Source organism: Malus sylvestris, chromosome 3, assembly GCF_916048215.2.
Source record: "Malus sylvestris chromosome 3, drMalSylv7.2, whole genome shotgun sequence".
Lineage (NCBI taxonomy): Eukaryota > Viridiplantae > Streptophyta > Magnoliopsida > Rosales > Rosaceae > Malus > Malus sylvestris.
This window is the reverse complement of record NC_062262.1, coordinates 4882824-4905096: the sequence shown is the minus strand read 5'-3', so window position 1 is coordinate 4905096 and position 22273 is coordinate 4882824. Positions and strand designations below refer to the sequence as shown.

The 22273-nt window shown below is 37.4% G+C and overlaps 3 protein-coding genes across 7 annotated transcripts; 1 reads left to right on the top strand and 2 right to left on the bottom strand.

The window, feature by feature from the left end:
• Positions 1–3319: 3319 nt before the first annotated feature.
• LOC126615679 (CBL-interacting serine/threonine-protein kinase 10-like) lies at positions 3320–5937 on the bottom strand. The gene is made up of 2 exons (XM_050283548.1): positions 5776–5937; positions 3320–5368 (listed from the first exon to the last, which is right to left on the bottom strand). The coding sequence occupies exon 2, from the start codon at positions 4937–4939 to the stop codon at positions 3533–3535; it is 1407 nt and encodes a 468-aa protein (XP_050139505.1). The 5' UTR covers positions 4940–5368; positions 5776–5937; the 3' UTR covers positions 3320–3532.
• Positions 5938–15015: 9078 nt separating this feature from the next.
• Positions 15016–17663, top strand: LOC126617342 (uncharacterized). Of its 3 annotated transcripts, none has more exons than XR_007621336.1 (2): positions 15016–15416; positions 15585–16791. XR_007621336.1 is itself a non-coding variant. In XM_050285379.1 (2 exons), the coding sequence occupies exons 1-2, from the start codon at positions 15395–15397 to the stop codon at positions 16606–16608; spliced, it is 300 nt and encodes a 99-aa protein (XP_050141336.1). In that variant the 5' UTR covers positions 15155–15394; the 3' UTR covers positions 16609–16791. The 3 variants fall into 3 exon arrangements, 2 of the variants coding, with proteins under 2 accessions (XP_050141336.1, XP_050141335.1); XM_050285379.1 differs by having other exon boundaries at positions 15155–15416; positions 16331–16791; XM_050285378.1 differs by having other exon boundaries at positions 15185–15416; positions 16557–17663.
• Positions 17664–18315: 652 nt separating this feature from the next.
• LOC126617340 (uncharacterized) lies at positions 18316–22033 on the bottom strand. Of its 3 annotated transcripts, none has more exons than XM_050285375.1 (2): positions 20225–22033; positions 18316–20006 (listed from the first exon to the last, which is right to left on the bottom strand). In XM_050285375.1, exon 2 carries the CDS (start codon positions 19280–19282, stop codon positions 18608–18610), a length of 675 nt encoding a protein of 224 aa, XP_050141332.1. In that variant the 5' UTR covers positions 19283–20006; positions 20225–22033; the 3' UTR covers positions 18316–18607. The 3 variants fall into 3 exon arrangements, with proteins under 3 accessions (XP_050141332.1, XP_050141334.1, XP_050141333.1); XM_050285377.1 differs by having other exon boundaries at positions 18316–19964; positions 20401–22033; XM_050285376.1 differs by having other exon boundaries at positions 20443–22033.
• Between the last annotated feature and the right edge of the window lie 240 nt (positions 22034–22273).

Below are 22273 nucleotides of genomic sequence, written 5' to 3'. Positions count from 1 at the left end.
TCCATGGAGGACCTTCATCAGCCTTTTTTTACGACCTCAAGAGCGTCCCGGAACCACTAGGTACCTATGTGGATCCGCCGCCCATGCACTTAGTTCTAAGTGTTGATATCTGGCTTGGCATTTGAATAGTCCAATCCTCTGTGAACACATACACAATATCGTTCGTCAAATACACTATTGAACTTGAAAAGTTTTTTTTTATTTTTTTATTTTTTAGATAAACGAGCTTGAAAAGTTTGTTACACTATCTAACAAAAAAATGAACTTGACATGCTATAGATTATTGAACATGAAACTTTTTTAAGTTCTTTTAATATTAGGAAGGATAATATTTCTTCTTATCCTTTTTTTTTTTTTTTGATAAACGATATTTTATCTATACTAGGGTGGGGGAGTGGGATAGGCAACAGGGTTAGTCATAATAATATGGTTCAAATTGGTTTTTGGCGAGAAATGAACCTAAGACCTCTTACTTACAAATGAAAAGGAATACCACTAGATTTCTTCGTTCTTTGTAAAAGGAAAGTTCTCCTCATTAACATAACATCCTTCATAATATGAACATCATAATTGAAATTGTTGATTTCGTATGTTATTATTTAACATCTTTCGTAATATGCACATCATAATTGAAATTGTTGATTTCTTCTGTTATAATTTAAAGATCAACTTCGTCCGATGCCGGGAACAGGAGGAGTATCGCGACGGCGTCGTTTTGGCCAATGCCGGCGTCCCTTTCTCCGTGTTCCAACATTCTCATTGCAATCGTATCTTCTCTTGTGCTAGGGATTAGTTTCCTCTTAGATTAGTGCTAGGACTAATCTCCTGATATGCTGCTTTGTAATTGTACCTTTCATGACTCCTATATGCCATTTCATGCAGATTCAATGTGAATCCAAGGCATTAAATGCGAGAGCACAATGGCAAAGCGTCCATGGGAAATCTATGGTTTGACAACTGACTCGTTGCTCTCCAGGTTTCTTCATTTCTTTTCTTTCCGCCTAAAGTTAGATATTCTTTAATCATGTGACTGATTGGGATCAAATTAGATCCAAATTAATCTTTGTTCAACCTTTTGAGTTTTTATTGGAATAACAATCTTTCTACTTGTACTGCCCTGCTTTGATAACTGCGAGTACTGCAAACTGGTTTTAGCTGCCTTACATTTTGAGTTAGTTTTATTTTCTTTCTCCAAAACCTGCTCATTCTTTAACTTCTTGCGGTACCCTTGGTGTTTAGCCTCTTGAGCTCAGAGAAGAAATACAAGGCCGATTGATCATCAGCAAGTTGAGTTCCTCCATAGGCTTCCCAAATCTCCGAGGGTTTTGATTTGTTGCCGAAGATGTTGCACTCATGTATAAGGGTGTTGTGTGGCGGCAATAGCGGTATGTTCTCCAAAAAGTTGTAGAGAAAGTGGCCAACGAGCTCTTGATCGGTGGGTATGAGGCGAAAACCCAACGGCACAAGGGAATGATTCTCCATAGGTAACAGTAACTCCAGAAGAAGAGATGGAGGCCCCGTTTGGGATTGAGGTGATTTTAAAAAAAGCCACTGTGAAAAAAAGCTGAGGGTCATTTTTGTGTTTGGTAAACTGAAAAAAAAGGGCTTATTTTGGAAGTTGCTGTGAGAATAAGCTGAAAATCAAAGGAAAAGCTGAAGCTGCTATTTGCTGCTTTGAAAAAAAGCCAGTTTTTTCAAAGCACACGGAGCTACAGTGCTCCTTTAATGAAAAGACACACTATCATCCTGATTTTTTTTCCAAAAGCACTTTCACAAAAAAGTTTACCAAACACACTACTGGCTTTATTTCACAGCCGCTTATTCTCACAGCAGCTTTTTTTCAAAGCACAGCAATACCAAACCAGCCCGGAGTTAAGTGATTAATGTTGTGTGTTTTCTTGTGTTTTCGATCGTACAGGAACAAGTGGACTTTGTTTCTTCTTTCTGTTGTTGTTTTGGTTGAGTGATTGTGAGTGGGGTTACTTGGGTATGATGGATGCGAGGACATCAACGTTAGCTAGAGATGATGTGCTCACCTTAGGCACCCGAGTTCGTATTCCTCTCTCCACAATTTAGATTAGTTAAATTAAATTATTTTTGGTGAAAAAAAATAAAGAGTGGTATTTATTTGAAGCCAAAAAAAAGGGAGGGGGATCATAGCAAATGATGTGTACATGCTAATTCAATTAATAAATTTATCTCATTGAATGTTGACTCTATGCATCACTTACAAATGTGATTATACACGAATAAGGTATAAATATATGATCTAATAACCCCTCTTATCCATATTTCCTCCAATGTGCTTTCTCAAGATACAAGTGGTCTGTTTTTGTTCGTCCCCCTAAACCCTGATGGGAGGAGGATTATCTCCCCTCCTATTTGAACGGTTACGGTTTAACCACGTCAACATCTTATATTGATATTTTTATAGAAACAATAAGACAAAAAGCAATATGTGAGAGGAGGGGAGGAATGGAGATGAAAATAGAAGGGAAGAGAATCCTACTTCACCCTGATGTAGGAGTGAATTTTTTCTCACCACTATAAACTACCACTATAAACTATAGTATATGCTCATCATACATTTCATCATTTGTTACGTGTCCTTTCACCTAACTATGGTTAATTTTATTATTAAATTTCATTTTCTTTTTTTTTTTTTTAAGAAAATTATTATTATTAATGGGAGAGAAAATGTTCAAAGCTATTACAATAATTTAGGAGATGGGACAATTTTGAACCTAGAACGCATGAGTAGAAACCAACATTCTATCTACTAAGAAATTAGACCATATGCTACTGAATGTTCATTTTTCAATTTTGAAAAAAAAAAAAAAACTAATGTTAAGTGAAAAGACACATGGTAAATGATAAAGTGTATAGCGACCATACACTATATTATAATAGTAAGCAAAAAAGCCCCCTGATCTAGTGATATCTCCTCCTCTCTTCCCCGTTGAAACTGTGACACGTGTCTACGAGACTAGTAAGTCTACACATCAGCATTGAGTATATACATCTGATCCCACACGTGGTGTATCCTAATGGCTAGATATTCCACGCTTTCACCTAATATTTTTTGCCAATTGCAATCAATACGCTTGGAGTTGGAAGTATCCAATAAGCAGTTGGACTAGCAGGTCAGGAGAAAATGTTCCCATAGGGGCACACAAAGGAAAACCATCCCTCTTGTACTTAACTTTCAACCAGAAATTTGGTTTTGGTAAACCAACTAGTAGTCTCAGAAAGAAGAGAACGCAGTAGCGGCATATACCCAGCTGAAAATCGATGTCGAACGGGTAACGAAATTCATGGATGGAACATGGTTGCACGAAAAATGCAGAACCATGTCGAAAACAATAATCAGAGTTTCATACAATCATAATCATTGTAGTCATGTACATATACAAAGAAGAACAAGTTTATTAAGACGGTCATGACAATTGCAAGGACAATACAAAGTTGAAAACTTAGCAGACTGTAAAATGTACAAACAAAAATAAGATACCATGGGAATGCCGGCAACTTGTTACTGTCGTGGAGGATGCTGAGGCAGCTGTTCTTGTTGCTGCGGCGGGATTTCTGGTTGTTGTTGCTGTTGCTGCTCTTCCTGCAGCTGTTGCTCTTCCTCACCTTGCCAAACCCAGACTATGTCTCGAAGAGCAGGTCTTATGTCGTCCAACATCTTCTGGAATTCCAATGTATCCCCACTTGATTTCTTCACCTCGACCAGATGAAAAGTTGGAGTGATTTCAAATATCTCTGCATCTATGGACAAAATCCCCTTTCTACCTTCCTTTAATCCATCAATTTTCAACAATCCATCATCCTTTTTCTTCACTTTCAGCTCCAGTTGCTTAGCCATTTCTTCTAACTTGGAGATGATGACGGTAGCAGGTTGTCTGGAAGTGAATCTTACTACTCTGTGAAAAGGATCTTTTTCGAACAAGCCAGACAGATCAAATCCGGCAGAAAGGGAGATAATATCAAAAGCATTCATGTTTGGAGGTCTCCCTGGTTCTTGCTTTTCCTCAGAAGCCATACTATTCTCACTGGAACCGGAAGCTTCTGCACTCATACGAGCCGCATCCTTGTTTCCTATTTCAGATTTCATATTTTTGGAGTATGGTCCCTTTCTGTACCAAGAACTTTCCCCAACTTTGGCTATGGAAATCCTAGAATTGGGATTTGGATCCAACATCCTGTACAGTAGCCTACGTGCTTCCGGTGAGAAAAAATTTGGGCATTTAAATTCTGCTTTCCCAATCTTCCGGTACATCTCCATCAAATTTGAATCTTGAAATGGTAGACAGCCTGCCAATAAGACATACAAGACAACTCCACAAGACCAAATATCAGCTTTCACACCATCGTAGCCTCTCCTGTTAATAACTTCCGGAGCAACATAGGCAGGAGTACCACAGGTGGTGTGGAGTAGCCCATCTTGGCGCTTGCTTTCAGCGAGGGCACTTAACCCAAAATCAGAGATCTTCAAATTATCATTCTCATCGAGCAACAAGTTCTCCGGTTTTATATCCCGATGATAAACACCCCTACTATGACAGAAATCAAGAGCATCGATTAGCTGCGAAAAATATTTCCTTGCAACGTCCTCCTTCAGCTTTCCTTTAGCAACCTTGTTAAATAGCTCACCGCCTTTAGCATATTCAATGACAAAGTATATCTTAGTTTTGGTTGCCATGACTTCATAGAGGTGTATAATATTAGGGTGTCTAACCAGTCTCATAACAGATATTTCTCGCTTGATCTGATCCATCAACCCGACCTTCATAATCTTTTCTTTGTCAATAACCTTAATGGCCACACCCTGATTCGTTATCAAGCTCCTTGCATAGTGAACCCTGGCAAAAGTCCCTTGACCCAACAATCTCCCCAACTCATATCTTTGCATCAGCACATGCGATTTATTCTCCATCCCAATCAAAACCTAATAAACAATAAATACACAATTTCCTCCCGCGGTTACGATCTATATGATCCACAATATACAGTGCAGGAGTTTATAATACCACAAGAAGCTCAACCGTCAACCATCTTCACAATGGTCATGCATTAACACAACTGGCGCTGTGTGCATAATAGAAGGCCCAACTTGCTTCTGGAATCCGAGAGCAAACCAGCTTTGATTTACAGGTCCCTCACCAGCAAGAATCAAGAAGGACAGTTCGATTCTAGGCACAACCTCATGGAGTTGTGAGGCAGAGTCCGGCACGCTATGGCACATCTTTCAGCATTCCCCGGGTTTTTGCTTCCAATGTAATGATGAATTATGCAAGAAAAACCCGTAACGCAACGATCTTCCACACAATTACCCAAAATTTAGCTCAAATTTGTAAAGCCAAACCTAAAAAAGTCGGAAACAGGACAGCGATTAAAACACGAAAAAGCTACAATCTTTGTTAATTTTCCATGAATTGAAACTAACCCCTTGAAACAATTACACATAATACATCAAAAAAGCTCTAATTTGACGAAAGATTGATAACACACCCTGATTCAAAGTTCAAACTTTTATTCAACAACAAAATTAGTAACCCGCCGATTAAGCAGAGGAATCAGAAAAATGTTATAAAACAACAAATCTCCATGAAATAACTAGCAATTAATTCTTCGATATTCTTTTGATCAAAACTAATCCGGCTTAATTCTCAACGGAAAATTCCAATTCCCTCTAGATGTTTCGATCAATTCTCAAAGCTAAAAAACTATGAAAAACAATATATAACATAAAAGGAAAATTGGAAATCATACCTTTTTGTTGACGAAGGAGAAGATCCTGCGAACCAAGAAAAGGAGAGAGAGAAGAGCAGGAGGCTGTGCTCGAATTCAAAATATTAACATCAAACTTTACTTGAAAAAAAATAATGACGTAAACCCTTCGGTTTTTATTTCTACTAATCTACTAATTAATATAAAAAAATTTGTCAGTAAAAAGATAAATTATTCTCCTATAACATAAAAAAATGATAAATAATAATATAATTTTATATGTCTAAATTTTATTATTTTTTATTAAAATCTCATCTATAAATAATGTTAAAATATTTTCATTATTTATATTAATAATAATAAAAAAAACATAAACAAAAACCTCTCACTCCCCTATTTTCTCTCTCCCTCTCTCTTTTCCTTTTATTTTCTAAAAAAATATGTTCATGCACATAAAGTAAAATAAAATAAATGAAAAACCTACAAATCCTAGCGTGTATAGGTAGGCACGCACACCCAACCAACCTACTTCGCATGGGCTCAGACGTAGGCCATATAATTAATTAATATTAACATTTGCTTATATATTTTATGTGTAAGAACACATTTTTTTTTATATAAGAATGAGAAAGGGAGAGAGAGAACATGGGAGAGTGAGAGGTTTTTTTTTTTTTTTTTTTATATAAATATTAAAGGTATTTTAACATTACTTGTAGATGAAGTTTAATAAAAAAATAGTAAAATTTAGATCTATAAAATTATATTATTTCTCATCATTTTTTTATAATAAAAAATTAATTTATCTTTTCATCCTCCTTTCATTGGTAAAGAAAATTTTATTAATTAATAAAGATTACTTAGACGACTTGACCAAACAAATAATAATAATAATAATATTACCTCTGCCAGAAACCCGGTGACCCAGAACGCGCGGGCCTACGTCTGAGCCCATGCGAAGTAGGTTTGTTGTGTGCGTGTGTGCCGACCTATACACGCTAGGATTTGTAGGTTTTTCATTTAATTTACTTTTTAAGTTGGTAAAATTTGTGTTTTGAATGTTTGGTATTCTGAAAAAATATTTTAAATGCTTTTGAAACACAAAATTAATTTCAAGAAAAACACTTTCAATTATTTTAAAAATATTTCCAAATGAGTCGTATCTAGAGCAAATAGCTACTAAAAAGGATTGATAGGATACTTACAATATCACCCATATACAAAAGTATCTTTGTCAAAACAATGAAAAATTGCTACACACAATTCAATTTTAATTTGACGGTAAAGAGAAAATGATTTGAAAGAAAATATCTAAAGAATGAGCAATGACGGAATCAGATAAGTGCTAATGAAAGTTATCGCTCCCTCTGAAAATTCATGTCTCTCATCAAAGTATCCTAGCATCTTTCTTCGATGTTTTTTATGGATATGAATGTTGAGAGATTCAGATTGGGTCGAGCACAAATTCTTCTCAATCTTTGTTCTTTTAAGAAAAAAATCTTTAGATCCGTTATTGAAAGTGGGACAACTCGAAAGTAATTTAACTTGCATTAATTTAAAATAAATTGAGCATCAATGTGACTGTGTATATGTTAATTGAATATAAATGGACTTCAGTGTCATGCTAATCCAGAACGTTCTCATTCGACAACCTTATATTGGGAATTATCATATTATAATTTGATTTTTAGATCGAATCCTTATTATTATATAATTACATGCAGAAAGAAAGGTTTTTAAGGATAATGGTTGACATCGTAAAAGCATGGAGAGATTTGGTTGGCGGTGGAAAATAGGTGTCAAAAACCAATTTTGGCACTTGAAGCTCACATCACATATGCAATGCAAACAATTCCAATTGCAGTTTTTAATTGTCTAATAGAACTGCAAGCACAGTGTTTTATCAGATAGAAAATAGTCCAATACATCAAAGCAATTCAAGTTCTTGAGAGACTAAAATAATTTGTTTCCAACTATGTATTGCATCAATCTACATGTGAGATTCCATGTGGAAGGGTTCCTTAACTGAAATACTAATTTACTTGGTTAGTGAGGCATCCAAGCATGTTAGCAACTAATTAATTTCAATTTTGTTCAAGCTTATTAGGGTTGTTCAATGCATCAAAACTTAATCAATTCTCCCTATTTTTGTTTCAAAATTCTCGTTCTAGTAACTCTCTTTTGGATTGATAAGTGATTGGGTACACCTATTTCAAAGATTGGTAGTGTTCTCGAGTTCAATGCTTCTCTATTTCGCACCAAGGTCTCAAACATTATTAGTATGAGAAAATGAGTACTGCTTCCTATATTGATAAGGAACATCATTTGTTGATTTAAAAACCTTTTTTTTTTTTAAGATACTTTTCGATAAGCTTCCAACATAGGATCAACTACAACGTAAATGTCCTCCTTTGGTACCAATCTACCAATTATGTTACTGCAACTCAGAATCCATTGATCACATATTTATAAGTTGTGAGTTTGCATAACATGCTTGGTTTTTATTTGCTGCTAAATTTGGCACTGTTTTGTACTTACTAGCTCTATTTCAAATCTCTGACTCTCTTTTATATCAAAACACTTTTCTCCACAGATTTGAAATATATGGGTTGCTTCGAGGTTTCTCTTGCTAATGGATATTTGGAAAATGCGTAATAAAATGAAGTTTGAAAACGACCCTCTTTCCCTTTTACACATATGTTGTTCTACTTTGGCTTGGATTAGAGGTTTTGGAGCATTCTTTCGGTCATGTCGGGGATTTTAGCTGAGTTGTTTAGCTCTCCTTCTATTGTTTCCTTTCTTTGGCATTCTTCTATGTATGCTTGGGTCAAAGTGAATACAGATGGGCTCGTTGAGGGTAACCTAGATTTTGCGACTTGTGGTGAGGGCTTTCAAAACTTTGCAAGTTATTTTCGTGGTGATTTCTCTCAAAGTTTGGAGGCATCATACTTCTTTCTACATGGAGCTTCATGATGTCCATCCTTACTGTGGAGGGCATCCGTGTGGTTGGCAAACTATGTTGCTTGAAACTAGTGACTCTTCCAGTGTGATATCTTACGTCTCTTCTAGCTCATTTTCCCCTCCGTGGACGCTCTAGACTCGTTGAAAAAATTGTCATTCCCTTTTACAGCACATGGTGGTTTCTCGTTGCTCATATTTTTCAAGAAGAGAATGACGTCCCTCTCACAAATTAGTCAATTTAGGATTCTACTTGTCTTTCCTTGTTAATTAGGGATTTTTATCGTTATAGCCAAAATTTGGCTACCCAATTAAAAAATTACAGTTTTTATAAAAAAAATTCAACCATAGCAGAAAACTCAACTAAATAGACTTATATGCGCTCTAAATTCAATTATAATTACCATCTAAAACTCAAAACCCTTCCAAATTTTTTGCATGGTTGTTCAATGAGGAAGTGAAAAGGTCAGGGACCAGTTGCAGGCACATAGAACAAGCCGTGAATGGTCAGCTGCGGCATTGAATAGTCTCCGTAATTTTTTCGTTGATCTAAGTCGTTTGATCATTCGCCACACAAGGTAACTTTTTTTTTTTTGGTGTGCTGAGTCAATAAAGCATCGAAAACTGTTTGGTAAACATTAGACCGTTTAGGTCAATTAGTACTATGGTTGAGTGGAATTCCTCTTCATTTGTAAATAAAAGGTTTTAAGTTCGATTTTCGTTAAAGACAAATTTGAACCACAATATTACTAGCCCATTGTGAGGCTAAACCCACCCTCATCCAACTTAATGTAGATAATATCTTATGATAAAAAAACATTAGACCGGTCGGTGCCCTCTTATTTAGACACCGACTTCTCCATTGGTTCTTGTAAACATGACAATTATCAATCGTAGTAGTTTGATTTAATTGAGGAAGATTAATTACTACATAATTAAACACAAGATCAAACTTGTTTAGGACAAAGCTTCCTTAGGTGCTTATCAATCCAACTTGTCAATAGAGGCTAATTAACTCAACCCATGCATCTTACAAATTCCAAGATCTAAAAATTTCTCGAATAATTTTAAACTGTTTGAAAATAAGAACTTGAAATTGTTTAAATGTTTGTCAATTCCAATAGATTGACTAAATAATTGAAATCAATATGCCTTATATTTTTTAATTATGTGGGCAATCTTAAATAATAGTAGATTTTAGCAGACTAAGATTGATCAACAGATCGCCGAAGTCGCCGCTCATAGGGCAATAATAGTAGGAAAATGTCTCAAAAGGTTCGCAAAAGGCCACTACGATACTTAAACGATGATTAAATTTCTAGGGTCTATATATTAATCTATTCAGAATTAAAGCAAATGAGCAAGTCAGTGAGTGAGGCAAATGGATGGCACCTGGACGTACCTGGCTTTAAGGTTCAAGCCTCTACTGCATCTGCATAAATTCTGCAGTGGATCGGTTGAAGTTATATAAATGCATTTTTTTAACGGTTAAGCACATGATTATCAAGCTTAAACTAATTGCAAATATACGAAGGGCTTGTAACTTAAGCAATTAGTACACTTTTTGCATATGAGGTCTTATGTTCGATATCGCATGCTCCAAGTTGTTTGTATCGAAAAATGTTTTCATAAAAGTACAAATGTTTTCATAAAAGGGCACAAAGGCAAGAGTCGAGAAACAAAACAGCCAAAACGGCTGAGGGCAAGCCAAAACAAAGGCATTAAGAATGCAGCAAAATGATGGTCATACCTCTTTTGATGAGATGAAAGCGAAAAGGAGTAAGCAAGTTGCTGTATACAATACGTATGTTTCAGCTGACTTTTTTACACACTTACATTAGTATAAACCATTTTTTTTTACCAACCATAGAGTTAGTGCGTCAATAGAAATCGTATCCTCACTAAGGTGCATAAGTATTATTACTTTCTATCAATGCGGTAAAATGTCGTCTATTATTAGTATAAACCATTAAAAATGAACATTTGATTAATTTGGTATATGTATATATATATGAAAAAAAAGGCTAACAAAATTAATTAGCAGTTGATTTAGCAAACCTAGACGGTTTACTGGGTTTTTAATTAATGTGCATGTGGTAGCTATCTAAGGGTTTATTTGAATGTGCTTTTAAAATGACTGAAAGCGCTTTTAGAGATTTTTTTTTTGTTCCAAAAGCACTTAAAGTGCTTTCTGCAAGAAGCACCAGTTATGTGCTTCTTCCAGGAAGCACTTTAAGTGCTTTTCCAGAATATACTTGCATTTTTACTAAGAATTAGTTCCAAAAATATTTTCAACAAAAGCGTTTTTAGTCATTTTAAAAGTACATCCAAATGAGCTCTAAATCTAGATTATAACTAATGATGAAAACTAAACATGGAATTAATCTTTTATTTTATTTTTTTATGTTTGGAGGTTGCACTTGATGCGATGGCAAGTGCCTTCGCCCATGAGCGGTAGGTCTCGGGTTCGAGACTTGGAAGCAGCCTCTCCATAAATGGGGGTAAGGCTAGCCGACATTCACCTCTTCCAGACCCTGCATAAAGCGGGAGCCTTGTGCACTGGGTACGACCTTTATGTAATATGTATTAGTTGGCCGGTCATGATCAATTATATAACTCTCAATCCATAAAATTATATTTTTATGTTTCACTAACAAATTTTTCAACCCCCTCCTATTTTTATATAAGAAAAACTAATCTAAGTCATACATCAGCATGTTAGACAAACACATGCAGACAATTTTAAGGCACAAATCGATCCTTTAAATTAGCAAAAGAGGCATGAGATTATTCCACTCTGCCCCTTGCATACATATATCTAGGATATTAGTAAGACACTTATAATTAATACTGAAGCAAACAATTGCTTCAACCCCAAGCACGACAAGCTCTCTAAGCACCCAAACAAGAATTTATGGATAACTTCTCATTAGCACTTGAAGATCAATACCATGGAGGAGCCTCTGCCTTTGTTTCAGTTCCATTCACTTGGGAATCACAACCAGGTACTCCTAAAGCCAAGTTCCTCCGAAACCCTAGTCGTCTACCTCCTCTTACACCCCCACCTTCATATTTTTACGATTCCCCGAAAATACACCCAAGGAAAAAGAACTCAAAAAGCTCTCTTCTTTTACACACTATTTTCCCCAAAATGCGTAGTACTAGTACTACTTCAAGAAAAGCATCAACCCCATCATCAGCACCAGCCTTTTCATCAGCATCTCCTTCATCTTCTTCGTCTTCGTCGTCATCAGTGTATTCAACAACGTACTATTCAGTGCCATCTTCTCCAGTAACACCGACGAAATTTCTGGCACGAGGTAGATCGATGTCAAGCCCGAAGGGTTTTGCTGATTCAAGGATTCATCATCATCATCAGTACGAGGACTATGATGGGTCAAAATTTTCAACTAGAGGTTGCTATGCACCCTTCATTAAGTTGTTTCGTAGGGAATTTCATTAAGTTTTGGTTTGCTTATGCATTGTAAACAAATGTATGATCACCAATTTGCTTAATTGTGATCAGATTGTTACTTGGATATAGTGAAATTAATGCACGTTATATATTAAGCTGTTAATTACATCTCAATTAGCTTTTCCTTGTCATGCATGCTTACCTGAATAAACATATATAATTAGCCACGATTGGAGAGGAACTTCCCTATCCCGGGTTCATTGTTCCTCTTTCTCTATCAATCTCTCGTGAATCGCAAAAGAATATAGGAAGATAAGTGTGTAGTGTACTTGTCTGAAGTTTAAGGAAGAGGAACAAGTGCACCTTGTTCTGAACACTGGAACCAAATCAACTAGGTGAAGTTAATTTGTCAATGCGGAGAATGTGTCAATACTGAAAATGTGTGCATATCAATTTCTTAACATAATTAATCAATTATTATTTTTCCTCTGTTAAATGAAGAATAAATGATGCGACATAATCTTACTCAACTTCGTGTGATAGCTTATTGTTGAATCAAATGCATGTGTGACATATCAGCTCAAACTTTTGGGCATGCATCATGCTTATTAGTTAAAAAGCATTTGCAATTGTTATATGATTTTGTCAACTCCCATCTTCTTGCTGCATGACACTGTCTGATCTTATTTTATGAGGCCCATTTATGGCCCTATACTTCGCCATTAATGTCGGCCCAAATCAAGTGCTTCCATGGCCAACCAGAAAAATACTAAAATTATTTGGAAATTAGACAGGGTGATGCTATCAACATACCTTTAATTCATTCGATCTGATTACCGAAAATTGAAAAGATTGTGAAAGATAAAAAGGGGTGTGTCTACAAAGGCTTATTAATTAAAATGCCTCCTGAAAACTGCCGTTTAGTCTCAGTTTAACGCTTGAAACTGGTTTTGTCTTACTTTACCCTCTGAAACTAACATTTTCAACTCCTTTTGTCTCACTTCACCCCATTTTGTTTAAGAACTATTAAATTAAAGGGTATTTTAGACTTTTTACATTTTACACATCTATTTATCTGTAGGTTACACACTAAACTAATCTCATTTCCATTTTTGACAACTCTAATTCAAACCTCATGAGTTAGGGCCTTTTTAAAATAAATTATTTAGTCAATAGAAAAATTCCGAGTAACAATGTGAAACTTTTGGTTACAAACAATGCACAGTTGCTTTAGATGATTTTTTGTTTTGGGGGGGGGGGGGCGAGTATTTTGGACATGATAGCTTAATGATTTTTTTTTTAGATTATATTTTGTGCAACTGATTTGAAATAATCTTTTAAGGGTGAAACTTATCATGTTTCTTTTCTGTTGCAATGTGTTTCAAGTGCAAAGTTTCGAGCCAATACATGTATGTCTTGCAAGTGAAATAACTCTACGAACAAAAATATAACCCTTATTTTTATTGATATAATGATTTTATTTCTTGGAACTTTTCTATTTATTAAATAATTTATTTTTAAAAAGACCCAAAACTCATGAATTTGAATTAGAATTGTTAAAAATGGAATTGAAATTGGTTTAATGTGTAGGCTAGAGGTAAATAAATGTGTAAAAACTAAAATGTCTAAAATACCCTTAAATTTAATTTTTATTTAAGGGCATGGGGTGAAGTGAGACTAAAAGAGTTAACAATGTCAATTTCAGTAGGCAAAATGAGACAAAACCAGTTTCAGAGAATAAACTGAGACTAAATGACAATTTCAAAGAGCATTTCAATTAATAAGCCTTACACAAATAACATTTGTGCCACTCGTGCATCCGGCAACCAAATTTGTTTATTTGAAATTTGAAACAATTAGAGCATGAAAGGTTGTGTTTCTTTTAAGTGTATGGGTAGTATTGTTAGAACTTAGAAGGGCAGTTGTAAATATTGTAAAGAGATATAAGATGGCAATAAAGCTACTGCGATTATAGTGAAATACAATTGCAATTATCTTTGATTTTGCTCAATTTCCTCTCTTTCAATTCGCTTTCTTTATTCATCTTAACAATAACAAGCCCTAGTAACCAAAATTGACCTAATTTCACTATAGGAGGAGAATTAGGAGAGTTTGAGTCAAACTCTTATGTACGCATGGAGGTAAATCTTTGCTATTAGAGTTATTGCCTGAGTTGATCCGCATACTTTTTAAAGAACAACAATAAGAAAAATATTTGGTGTTTTAATTTCAAATGGTGTGACGGATTTACTCCCGATATATATTAATCCAAAAAGAACCTGTGAGTAATTTATGCAGTCTATGATACCCCAGTTTTGATATTAATGTTGGTAATGAATAAGGTGAGATTTGTGCGGCAAGTATTATTGTTAATAATTTCCTAGGGTTTTGAATGGCAAAGTGAGATCAAGTTTCTGATTAATTTTGTTTGTTGTTAAGAATATATTTGGAGAAATGTTAAGGGGACTCTCTCAAAAATTAAATTCTTCATGAACTCTTTGACACTTCACACTTTTGACACAATGTGTAATAATATTAACATGAAAATTAACGTTAAACTATAAAATGATAAAAAAATGCATGAAAAAATTTATTTTTGAGAAAGAGCGAAGACACGGTCAAATCACTAATGCCAACTTTCGTCGTTGTTGGATGGGTGGGTCTCCTTAGCAGTTAGCACTCTCATTTATCTGAGACTTGAACTACGGGTCAAACAAGAAAAAGTTATGTTCTCTCTTTCCCTTAACCAAGCACTAATAACTGTGATACTCGTTTGCCTTGTTAATTACAAGTAATTTAGGTCTAACACTTGCTAGAGAGTCCAAGGAGGCCTTCATGTTGTTAACTGATATATACACATCAGCATTGTTTTGGATACATGTCAGCATGGATGTTTACACATCAGCAAGGCAGTTAGGTGACATATGAACAAGGCAGTTAGGGTGTTTGTTAAGATTGTAGAAATATAAGGAAGTTAGTTAGTTAGTTGCTCTAGTTAGTCAGTTGCTTATCTCTGAAGCAAATGATAGATGTATAAATACTGACTTCCTTTTCTCTGTAATTCATTCGAGTAATGCAATCTTTGGTCATTCATTCCCTCTCTAAACATTCTGTGATTGTTCTTCTTTTCATTCTTCTCCTTTTACTGCCATTCATAGCTTATTGTTAATATGGTATCATCGCCGGGGGTCGATCCGTGGTGATTTTCCGTTTTTCCGCCTCGCGATTTGTCGTTCTTCTGTTGGTTTAGATGATTTGTTGTTCTCGGTGCAGTTTCTAGGTGATTGAATCATGGGGTTTCAACAGAGAAAAGGTATGTGCACTCCAACTGTTTGATAATGTGTGTTAGTGAGTATCTATTTTTGGATTGATGAATTGTTTGCTTATAAGGCCAATTGCCATTATTTGTTCAAAATTGTGAAGAATTATAAGGTGATAGTCATTTCTTGTTGATTTGTATTTGCTTATTACTCCATTAAAGGCCGATTGCCGGAGTATGAAATCTTGATTGAAGGCCGATTGCCATATTGTTGTTTAGTCATCTCTCTTCTTTGAAGGCCGATTGTCGAAGAGGGTTCTGCTTTCTTGATTGAATCTTGGTGTGTTGAAGGCTGTTTGTCGACGAAGTCTTGTTCTTAATTGTAAACTTGAAAGAGTCTTGTTGGTGTGTAATCTTGATATCTGTGATGGTGGAGTTCTCTATTGAACTTTCTTGATTGTGGCCATATAAGAATTTGGTAGTAGTAAGCATGATGTCTAAGTGTACAGTGGAATCTGTGAAGATTGAAGGACTTCTAGGAATGCTAATTGTGAAATTACAAGATGATAACTTTGTTAAATGGAGTTTTCAGTTTCAATCAGTTCTGTGTGGATATGATTTGTTCGATTTCTTTACTGGTGATAATCCATGTCCACCAAAATTTGTAATTCGTTCTGAAACTGGAGTTACCAAGGAGTTCACTACTGCATACAAGAACTAGGTGAAAAAGGATATGGCTTTACTTAGCCTGTTAATTGCTATGTTATCTGATGATGCCATGGAGCATGTTATTGGGTGTAAAACATCACAGGAAGCATGGAGTGCATTGCGAGATCGGTTTGCAACTGTTTCAATCTCACGAATTAATCAGCTAAAAACTGAATTTCATACTGCACAAAAAGAAGGTGATTATGTTGACAAGTTTTTGCTGAGATTGAAGACTATAAGAGATCAATTAATTTCTGCAGGTGAAAGGGTGTCAGAAAATGATCTTATTATTGCTGCATTAACTGGTTTGTCACAGGAGTTTCACATGATTATGACAGTGATATGGGCAAGGGAAAATCCTATGTCTCTAAAGGATTTCAGGGCTCAACTTCTTAGTGTTGAATTGACTATTGAGTTCAGTATTACATCTCTCACAAATACAATGTCTGCAATGTATATAAATGGTGACAAATCTAATGGTGACAGGTCCAATGGCTTCAATGGGATGTATCAGGGTAAGAGTTCTAACATGGGATAAAATAGCTATCAATGAGGTTTTGGCACTGGTACATATCAAGGGAATGGCACTTATCAAGGTGAAAGCTCTGCTATGGGTGCAGCAAACAACTATCAGGGAGGCTATGGATTCATTGGGAACAATCAAAGACCTTTCAATTCTCAGAATAATCGTGGGACATTCAATTCAAATAGGAACCCTAAACCATACTTTGGTAACAAATACAAGGGCAATAGTGGCTTTTCTTCTTATCAGGGCAAGGGATCACAATCTGGTTTTAGTGGTCAGTCTTCAAATAGTGGTTCTAAAAATGGATCTACTTGGCAGAGTTGGAATGGCAATACAAATTTTAGATCCTCTATTACACCTAAATGCCAGATTCGCTTTCGAATAGGACATACTACTCTTAATTGTCATTTTAGAAGTTCATATGGTTCAAATGTCATTCAATATCAACTCTTGGTATGCCAGATATGTGGAAAGAAAGGCCATGCCGCTTTGGACTGCTATCATAGGAATAACTATACTTATCAGGGAGCACCACCACCACCATCAACAATCACTGCAATGTCTACTCAAGGTTCATAGGGCTTTACTCAACAAAGAGATGATTCATAACCACATGGGTTTTCTGCTGTTGATACATGGGTGTTGGACACTGGTGCCACACATCACATGACAGCCAATGTCAATACTCTTAATCAAGTCGCTGCTTATAATGGAGAAGAAAAGATAATCATAGGCAATGATCAAGGTTTGGATGTGAAACATATTGGTTCAACAACATTACTTACTCCAACAACTTTCTTATACTTGAAAAATGTTTTATGTGTTCCCAATATTGCTGTCAATCTTTTATCAGTGAAGAAATTGTGTCATGATAATGGATGCTGGTTTATTTGTGATGATTGTGTGTTTTTCATATAGGACAAGGTAACCAATGTGATTTTCTAACAAGGAATGAGTGATGGGGATCTCTTTACCATACATATGACAATGTTTTCAAGATCGAAGTTGAGTGATGGGGATTTCATCCATCTGAAGAGATATTACCAACTATGTTAAAGTCAGCTTAATGGGTGGTTTGGGAGTGAGGTGATTAAAAAAAAAGCACCCATGAAAAAAAGCTGTGAGGATTTTAGGTGTTTGGTAAACTGAAAAACCAAAGAAATACCAAAGAGCGACTGTTTTCGTTACCTAGGATCTATCTTGCAAAAGAACGGAGAATTAGATGGAGATCTCAACCATAGAATACAAGCTGGATGGATGAAGTGGAAGAGTGCATCCGGCGTGTTGTGTGACCGCCGTATGCCACTGAAGCTTAAGGGAAAATTTTATAGGACGGCAATAAGGCCGGCGATGCTGTATGGCACAGAATGTTGGGCGGTGAAGCATCAACACGTACACAAAATGGGTGTAGCGGAGATGAGGATGCTTTGTTGGATGTGTGGGCACACAAGAAAGGATCAGATTAGGAATGAGGATATCCGGGGTAAAGTAGGAGTAGCCGAAATTGAAGGAAAGATGAGAGAAAATCGGTTACGGTGGTTTGGACATGTGCAAAGAAGGCATACTGACGCTCCGATTAGAAGATACGACTATAGGACAGAGGTTCAGGGCCGAAGGGGTAGAGGAAGACCTAGGAAAACTTTGGAAGAGACCCTAAAAAAAGACTTAGAGTACTTGGATCTAACGGAGGACATGACACAGGACAGAACACAATGGCGTTCTAAGATTCATATAGCCGATCCCACTCAGTGACTTGGATTTTCCAAGTCTCCAACCGAGAAGTTTTCCTCACTCGGGAAATTAAGGGAACACTACCTCAACCTACATGCTCCACTCACAAAGCTTCAACATACAAGCTTCAACAAAAAAAATTCAAAGAACTTAGCGAAGAAGGCTTTGGTGTATTTAACACAATACGTTGAAATGAAGGAAAGCTTATTTATTGATATCCCCGATAAGTTACAAATATGTACATATACTTGAGTCAAAATAAACAAACAAGAGGGAGCCTTCACAAAGGTTGCTTAGGAGAAGTCTCAGCAGTCGGTAGAGCCCTAGAAAGAGAAGGCACCGGAGGGGGATCATTCGGAGCCTCAGTACTGGACAAAACCCTAGAAGGATGAGGCATCAGAGGTTGATCATTTGGAGCTTCATTACGCGGTACAGCCCCAGAAGACGAAGGCAATAAATGCCTTTGGAACAAACCCACAAATCTCTGATGATCAAGTAAAACCTGACCATCAGATTCCTTAATCTGGTCAAGCTTCCTCTTCATGTTTGTAGCATAGTCATGTGCGAGCTGGTGCAACTGTTTATTCTCATGCTTGAGCCCTCTAATCTCCTGTTTGAGACTCATCACTTCAGCCGTCAATGATTCAACTTGGCGGGTTCGAGCAAATAGGCGTTGGGCCATATTAGACACAGAACCTGCACACTGAACACTGAGAGCCAGAGAATCCTTAACAACCAACTCATCAGACCGTTTGGAAAGTAGTCTGTTATCTTTGGGAGTGAGAAGGTTCCTGGCCACTACCGCAGCGGTCATATCATTCTTCATCACGGAATCCCCAACGGTAAGAGGACTAGTAGGGGAGACGAAGGATGGGCGCCATATGTTGTCTGGAGAAGGCGGGGCTGCCTCTTCAACAAGGTTCAAGTCAAAACGACGGTCGAAGGGGCCAGACATTTTCAAAGGTGTTGAAGAGAGAAGAGGTCGGACAAATCAAGATCTTAGAAGTGCAAGAATGGAGCTTCTACTGGTGGATATTCAAGTGTGCTTTGGAACTTAATGTCAGCCCCTATAAAAATCTGCACTCGACGAAGCTTCAGAAATCGAAGAGGCGCCTGCTTAGAAATCGAAGAGGCGTTTGCTTTCTCAAAAGCTGGGCTGCTCAAAGACCACGAAGGTTGATCTCAGAAATTGAAGAAGCTTGCTTTCTCAAAAGCTGGGCTGCTAAGAGACCATGAGGGCCGATCTCAGAAATCGAAGAGGCACCTACTTTTCCAGCCTTGTCAGCACCTGTCACATGCACACTCAGCTTTGCGGAAATTATGGGCATTCTGTCGAAGATTTCTGGCGAAGTAGAAAGCACATGAATCGTACTGTTCAATCACCCACTTCCCACACGCAACAGTAACTCATGGGTACCACAGATAACTTTGCCAAAGTTCTCTGACAAAGTTGTGACACGTGAAGCTTGCAGCTCCCGCTACATCGCTCTGACCAAGAAGGGTAAAAGAATTGCAAAGAAACAACACTAACAAAGTTTAGACACATAAATTTTGAAGGTCTAGCTACCATATTATTACCCACAAGGGTAAAGGAACAGTACCACTGCTGGATAATTGGAAAGTCCCGGTGTGTCAACCTCTGTGCTTCGTGGCAAGGTAGACTAGCAAACATGCCCAACCTTTACTCACATTCGAGAAAACACTCCCAACAGGATTGCAGGCTCCAAAATCGAAGAGGCACCGCCCTCTGAATCTCGAGAGCCAGACTCCCAACATGATTACTTTCTTAAAAATCGAAGAGAGGGTAAAGGAACAGTACCACTGCTGGATAATTGGAAAGTCCCTGTGTGTCAACCTTTGTGCTTCGTGGCAAGGTAGACTATCAAACATGCCCAACCTTTACTCACATTCGAGAAAACACTCCCAACAAGATTGCTTGCTCCAAAATCGAAGAGGCACCGCCCTCCGAATCTCGAGAGCCAGACTCCCAACATGATTACTTTCTCAAAAATCGAAGAGAGGGTAAAGGAACAGTACCACTGCTGAATAATTGGAAAGTCCCTGTGTGTCAACCTCTGTGCTTCGTGGCATGGTAGACTAGCAAACATGCCCAACCTTTACTCACATTCGAGAAAACACTCCCAACAAGATTGCTTGCTCCAAAATCGAAGAGGCACCGCCCTTCGAATCTCGAGAGCCAGACTCCCAACATGATTACTTTCTCAAAAATCGAAGAGACACTGCTCTCCGAATCTCGAGAGCCAGACCCCCAGCAGGATTGCTTTCTCAAAAATCGAAGAGGCATCGTTCTCCGAATCTCGAGAGCCAGATCCCCGACATGATTGCTTGTTCGAAAACCGAAGAGGCACAACTTTCCCAACTTCAAGAGCTGGATCTCCTTGGATAAAGCTTGTCTGTAATCTTCACACGTAACATCAGCTTTCCAGATACCACAGACCACTTTTTCAAAGTGCTCTGACAGAGTTAAAACATGTGAAGCTGGCAGCTCCCACTACCGTGCTATGACCAAGCAGGGTAAAGGAATAGCATTATTACTTGATGTTAGGGAGACTCCTATATATGTCGACCTTCATCCCTAACGGACAGGCAGACCTGCAAAAATGCTCAACCCTTTCTCTTATCTGAGAGGGCACTCCCAACGAAGCCTTTCGAAATATTCAGCTTTCTTTCCCCCCGATAATACCTCTGTAAACAAGCTATACTAGAGCAAGAATATCTCATATCATCAGGGTTAAAAGCAAGAGTATCCCATATCATGCTTTTTCCCTGTCTTTTCCTTTGGCCTTGTTCTTACCTGCAAGACAAGGAGAAAGAGAGCAATCAGTCAGCACTTGGAATCAAGCTTCCAGCCAGGAACTGACTGCCTGGAACCCTTACCTGATTACTTACCTGACATTGCTCTTGAGTACTCATCTTCAACATCTTATGCTTCCAGGGAAGATACCGCATCTGCCTGAGGAACAGATAGGGCAAGTGAGAAGGATACAAGGAAGCATGTGGAGACAAGCGTAACAGCACACTTGCCGATACATCCACTACTCTGTCAAAAGCAAAAGTATCACATATCAGCAGGGTCGAACGTACTCTAGATTTGATGGACTTGTTTTGACCCTTAAATTCTTCAGTCGGCCTTATACTCTGGAGGAAACCAGAAAACCCTCCAGCCCGGTTCAAGAATAAGCCTGTGGAAAGTTATTTCTTCAAAAGCAAAAGTATCCCATATCATCTCTTCTCATTTTTCTTCTCTTTATCCTTCATGCTGCCTGCAAGATAGGGAGAATGTGAACAATCAGCCGGAGCTCTGATTGCTTACCTTGTCTGTCACCTCTTTCAGCAGATCCCCTAGCCCGGCGACTTGGGGGACTCCTACTACATGGTTTGTATCGCGCTTGACCAAGCCTGAAACTACAAGTAAGCTTCAAGTGAAATTGATACATTACCTTGTGCATCTCCACCAGTTACAGATACCACCCCTGGATGGAGGAAGAGTACTTCCAGAGAAGATGCCACATCTACCTATGAGACAGATAAGGCAAGTCAAGACGATACCACACTCCGGTACTTAGAAGTTTTGTGGTTACGAGATCATTCTCCCACAATATTTCCTAATGTCATTTGTACTAAATCATTCACTTGTACTCACTAAAGGAGAGCTTGAACCTATGTACTTGTGTAAACCCTTCACATTAATGAGAACTCCTCTATTCCGTGGATGTAGCCAATCTGGGTGAACCACGTACATCTTGTGTTTGCTTTCCTATCTCTATCCATTTATATACTTATCCACACTAATGACCGGAGCAATCTAGCGAAGATCACAAAAAGTGACCGTTTTCGCTACCTAGGATCTATCTTGCAAGAGAACGGAGAATTAGATGGAGATCTCAACCATAGAATACAAGCTGGATAGATGAAGTGTAAGAGT

Coding starts and splice junctions, on each gene's coding strand:
- LOC126615679 (XM_050283548.1), bottom strand. CDS start 4,939: ATGGAGAATAAATCGCATGTGCTGATGCAAAGATATGAGTTGGGGAGA.
- LOC126617342 (XM_050285378.1), top strand. CDS start 15,395: ATGGGGTTTCAACAGAGAAAAG. Junction 15,417..16,556: donor GGGGTTTCAACAGAGAAAAG/GTATGTGCACTC, acceptor TAATGGTGACAG/GTCCAATGGCTTCAATGGGA.
- LOC126617340 (XM_050285375.1), bottom strand. CDS start 19,282: ATGTCTGGCCCCTTCGACCGTCGTTTTGACTTGAACCTTGTTGAAGAG.